Source organism: Lotus japonicus, chromosome 1, assembly GCF_012489685.1.
Source record: "Lotus japonicus ecotype B-129 chromosome 1, LjGifu_v1.2".
Lineage (NCBI taxonomy): Eukaryota > Viridiplantae > Streptophyta > Magnoliopsida > Fabales > Fabaceae > Lotus > Lotus japonicus.
Window position 1 is genome coordinate 15,050,280 of NC_080041.1, and position 5,043 is coordinate 15,055,322.

Consider the following 5,043-nt stretch of genomic DNA (forward strand, 5'->3'; position numbering starts at 1 on the left):
CTCTGCAACAGAAACGTTTCAGGCAAAACATAAACATTAAAACAGTAAATGGTACAAAAACAGAAACATGATAAGAAACATAGCAGGTAAATGGTACAAAACACAACAATTGGAGACTAAATTAATCACATCACAACATCACATAACATGTCAACATAAATTAATCCTAGGTGAAAAGTAATTTGTCTTCAATACAGTCATCCATAAATTAATCCTAAAACACTAGACCTAACTAGTCTTCGAGGTAGATGCTTTTCCTTTCTTCTTTCTGTCACGGGCACCACCACCATGAGGTGCAACTCCATTGCCAATGCCATTGTCATCATCATCACCTCCATACTCCAAGTGCTGCAGTATGATATCCCGCATACGCTGGTTTGCCTCGAGGATCCGCTGAGGCGTCTCACTGGGATCAACTATGATATCACTCAACTCCCGTAATTGTTTGAGAACATTCTACAAGCAACAATGAAACATAATCATAAATTTTAACATAAACAAAATCAAACTAGTCATTAAATTATTGATCCTTACCACAAGAGTTACTGTCACAGGACCTCTTATTTCAGGAGGGACCACAAAGCGGTGTGAGATTGACTTGTACCACTCAAAGTAGCGAGGCGTTGTCGTTGGAGTGTCAGTATGTTGAGCAGCCACGCAATGAGCCATGTTCTCAAACCTCTCATCAATATCCTCAACACGGGGAATGTTTGCCGGTGGTAAATTGGATTGATCCTGGAGCATATGGAACTGCCTCAACACACGCTTTGGAAGATATGGGCGGATGATGCCTGAATGCCGAATCCACCCACTGTAAAGACACTCCTGCCGAAAGGGTCAATCCACTCTATGCCCGTCATATGGATTCCATATAACACTGTTATCCCTAAGGTCATCTAGGATTAGCCTCTTCGCATGCAGGTCCACAGTCCCCCTCTTGGTGACCCATTTGCAAGCTCACGGATCTTTCTCATTGTATTTCCTGTTCAGGTTTCTATCAAACAATGAAGCAGGGAAGTGCTCAAATATCCATGCCTGCAATCAAATACTCATACATCAAAATGTGATACCTTATACATTAAATTACGTTAATTACAATTTAACTAAAATAAGAGTTATAGAATCATACCTGAAACAGATTTAAGTATCCTCTAAGGCTACTGGTGCAGACCTTGGTGGCGTCCTTCAGCTGGTCATAAAGGAAAGCCAATGCCATGGCACCCCATGCATACTCCCCAACCTTTTCCAAGTCCATGAACATCCCCAAATATGCAACATCCACCTTGTTGTTTGTCTTCCCACAGAAGATCGTCATCCCCACCAAACGCAGCAAGAAGGCTCTAGCAGCTTTCTTGGTCTTCCCTTCCTTAGCCATGTCCTCAGCCACCTTCAACAACCATGTATAACGAGCATAAGGTCCTAAGGACTTTCGAATCTCCTCTTCAGCAGCTGCTTGTGTAACACCAAGCTGTTTATGCAATATAGTGGCTGCTTCCTCACGAGTCAGGACTGGGAGAGTGAAGAATTTTCCCTTCACAAGAATGTGTAGCAAATAACTAACATCATCCAGTGTGATGGTCATCTCCCCAAATGGCATATGGAAAGAGGATGTCTCCGGCTGCCATCTCTCCACAAACGCTGTTAGCATGGTCTTGTCAACAGAGGGAAAGTTGCATGTCAAGAAAGGCAATAGACCAGCAGCCTCAACCCTTCCCTTTACCTAAGTCGAAAAGCATTTTTTCACATCATTATGCTTCTCCTTATCATGCCCAAGCATAGCATTTCCATGGTGGTAGGTTTTCAAAACACCCCTATCAAGCACTTCATCAGGTTTCTTGTAATGCTTCCATTCCTCCAATGATATATGTTGCTTGAAGCTCTTCAGCAAGGTATTGTCATAAGGCCCCCCAGGAAAGAATATGTCATCATCATCATCTTCCTCACCTTGTTCCGCTTGTTTATCCCCGTCCTCCTTTTCGTCCTCCTCTTCGTCCTCCTCCTCCTTCTCCTCCTCCTCAGTAGAACCCTCCTCCTCTTCTTCACCAGAACTCTCCTCCTCTCCTTCACCAGAACCCTGTTCAGCAACAACCATATCATCATCTTCAGGCTCCTGTATTGGTTCAGGTTCAGGCACAAGCTCAGGCTCCTGTACTGCACTGGCAGCAGTCGTTGCACTACCTGCACGCCTTTTACGGGTTGCCTCGTCACGCCTTTTACGTGCTTCTTCTTTCTTTCGTAGGGCGGCGACTTCATGCTCCTTACGTACCGATGCCGTGGGGGGATTCTCCTTTCGTTGGCCGAGGGCACATTCAAATTCTTTGTTCTTGTCATATCTGAACCAACATTGGAAACATAAGACTCAAAATTGAACAAAAACATAAAGGCATTGAAGCTTTGACAGATAAGGGTCTATGACGCACTCTCAGGGTGCGTCTGTGTCGCCCCTTAAAGGTGCGTCTCAAGCGCACCCTTAAGGTGCGTGCATTCTGAACACGCACCTTCAAGCTGCGGCACAGACGCATCTACAAGGTGCGATCAAAACCATAACATAATGGGTTGGGTCGCGTAACAAACTTGGGTTTCGAGAAGAATGTTGCAGCAGAAGGTGGCAATGGGGGTGGCGGCGACTCCACTCGGTTGCGGTGTCGCTGGCGATGGCGGTGGTAGGCGGAGGCAGTGAAGGAGATGCGTGAGAGAGGGAGGGAGATTTTGAATGAGTGAAATGTGTTTGGGGGAGGAGAGGTTTCAGAAGTTTGAAGAAGTGGAAGAAGTGGAGGGGGAGGGGGAGGGGGGGGGGGGGAGTTAGTGGGGAAAGTTGGAAGTTTTTTTTAAATAGGGGCGTTTTGAACAATTCACCAATTTTGAGGGGTCTGAATAGCTATCGGGGGGTCTGAATAATAATTCCCTTAAATATATAGTTACATCATAGAATGTAATGTGACTCTTCGGACATTTTCTTTTGGGAGAATATTCCTTGATGGACATGGACCAGCTCTTTTTGGTCTCTGTGTACATGAAAATGGATCAAATTGGTTGGCATAGGAGGCTCGAGTTCATAGTTAGGGGCAAAACCAATTTTCCCCTATATATTGACAACTTTTCTCTTCCCATCCCCAAATTTGAAAGCATACTTATCTAAAAATAAAAATAAAAGGACAATTAACGGTCGTATTAGAAGAGTAAAAATAGTTTTAAAATTCAAATTGTATTTTATTTTCATTTATTGCTGCTTTACAAGAGTAAAGAATCACCAATTTCTTTTTTATTTTAAAACTACCAATTTCTAGTTTAAGAGCAGTTTTTTTTTTGGTACATAGAAAAACTAAGTTTAAGTAATATAAGTTGAGTAATACTTACAATTAATTATATTTCATGACCTATCTTCTTTTTGAAATTTTAATTTTTTAATTTAGTCATGTTAGTAGTGGAAAACCGTTAAATGTTTTGGTGATCTACGATCATCCAGTAGACATGTGTCACGTGAGCACCACGTCACATGCTAGATGACATGGGTGCAGGATGATAATTAGGATGCTAACGTGGATTTTTAGACTTAATTATTTTGTCCATGTAACATGAGGTTGCTACTTTTAGTCCTTGTTAAAATGTTTCACAGGTCTTCGTCCCCATAAAATTCAAATCACTATTTTTAGTCTCCTGTATGATTTCAAATTTGAATGGTGATGAAATCCCAAAACTTGCATATGCAGCAATGTCTTATAAGTTTTATATTAGCTTGCTCATATAGATTTCTTTGGAGAGCAATTTTCCTTATCGTCTCGTCCAGTATCTCAGTGCCACTTCGTTTCGTAAAGAAGAGAGATAGAGAAGAGAGAAGTTGAGTAGAGAGAAATATGTAAGAAATAGAGTCGATTTTAAAGTTTTTTGTTATGATAGAAAGAGAAAAGAAAAAAGAAGAGATAAAATGACATAGAAAGTTGTATTTTTAGTCCAAAGACATTTATCCCATCACCCATGAAATATATTATTATTTTTGGATGCTATAAAGAAGGACAAAAGGGAGAAAAAAAAATCAAAAGCTTAGCTTGCATGCCTTTATCTCTCTTCAAATTGGAGATAGTGCTAAAAGGTGAGGAACTTACCTCCTTCCAACTCTCTCTCTCTCACACCTGTGTGGCTTAAACCAAACAAGGTAAGATTACTTCTCTCTTGCTAGTTGCGAAGTTCTCTCTATGATAACTCTATCTTCACAACCTTCATTCTACCAAACACAGTGTTCAAGTACTTCGAGATCACATCTTGTAAACTTTGTTTTGCCAATCCCCATCTAGAGTCATGGCATTTCTTTACTTATCTCATAAATTTACCTTATTGAATCATCTGGTCAATTATGTCTTTGAGCTAAACGTATTCATTTGTGTTATGGCCATGGCTTTAATGGAAATCACAATATCTTGAATTAACAAGATATTTTGGAGGTTTCTTAATCGAAGGAGGTCGAAGTACTCGGGCCAATGCAGTTTTCATTATCTCTCTACATATTTTTGAAGGCATAATTCCCATAGTGTTTCCCAAATCTCCCCTTGTAGTGGTTTTCTCGGTCAAGTCGTCTTTTTATCCCACCAACCGAAAGAAGATATTTTTCATGTTTATGTACTTCATCGCCCTTATCCAGAATTCTGCCATATCAAGTGGCACTGATATGATTTAGCAAAGGAGGTATGAAATGGAGTTCCCACCCATATTGCTTCACTTGGCAAGTGGAGCTTGGTTTGTGACCAAGTCTTTGGGACTAAGATAGCTTCCTTCTTGAAATTCATAAGAAAATCATAAAACGACTCATTCTTTCTCTTACTTAACTTTCCTAGAGTGCGTTATGTCTTTGGTAATACTTTGATGGTGATGAAATGATAGATGAATTGTGTTGAAAGTTCACCCTGTCTCTAATTGAATTAGGGGGAAGAGATTGAAACCATAACAAAACTGCTTTTCTCAAAGTCATTTACGACATACCAAAGCATTAGAAGCTTCAATGAGAAACATGGAAGTTAGAAAAACATCTAAATTCTCTTTTGACCAATC

General features: G+C 40.6%; 1 protein-coding gene across 1 annotated transcript; it reads right to left on the reverse strand.

Annotated features, from left to right (window-relative positions):
* Nucleotides 1-228: 228 nt before the first annotated feature.
* On the reverse strand, nucleotides 229-4,298 carry LOC130727863 (protein MAIN-LIKE 1-like). Its single transcript, XM_057579134.1, has 6 exons — nucleotides 4,258-4,298; nucleotides 2,090-2,333; nucleotides 1,130-1,720; nucleotides 962-1,035; nucleotides 535-811; nucleotides 229-456 (listed from the first exon to the last, which is right to left on the reverse strand). The coding sequence occupies exons 1-6, from the start codon at nucleotides 4,296-4,298 to the stop codon at nucleotides 229-231; spliced, it is 1,455 nt and encodes a 484-aa protein (XP_057435117.1).
* Between the last annotated feature and the right edge of the window lie 745 nt (nucleotides 4,299-5,043).

Excerpts from the sequence above, each read along its gene's own strand:
- LOC130727863 (XM_057579134.1), bottom strand. The coding sequence starts at position 4,298 with ATGACTCTAGATGGGGATTGGCAAAACAAAGTTTACAAGAT. Across the intron at positions 2,334-4,257 it reads CAAAACAAAGTTTACAAGAT|ATATGACAAGAACAAAGAAT; the intron begins GTGATCTCGAAG and ends ATGTTGGTTCAG. Across the intron at positions 1,036-1,129 it reads GATACTTAAATCTGTTTCAG|GCATGGATATTTGAGCACTT; the intron begins GTATGATTCTAT and ends ATTTGATTGCAG.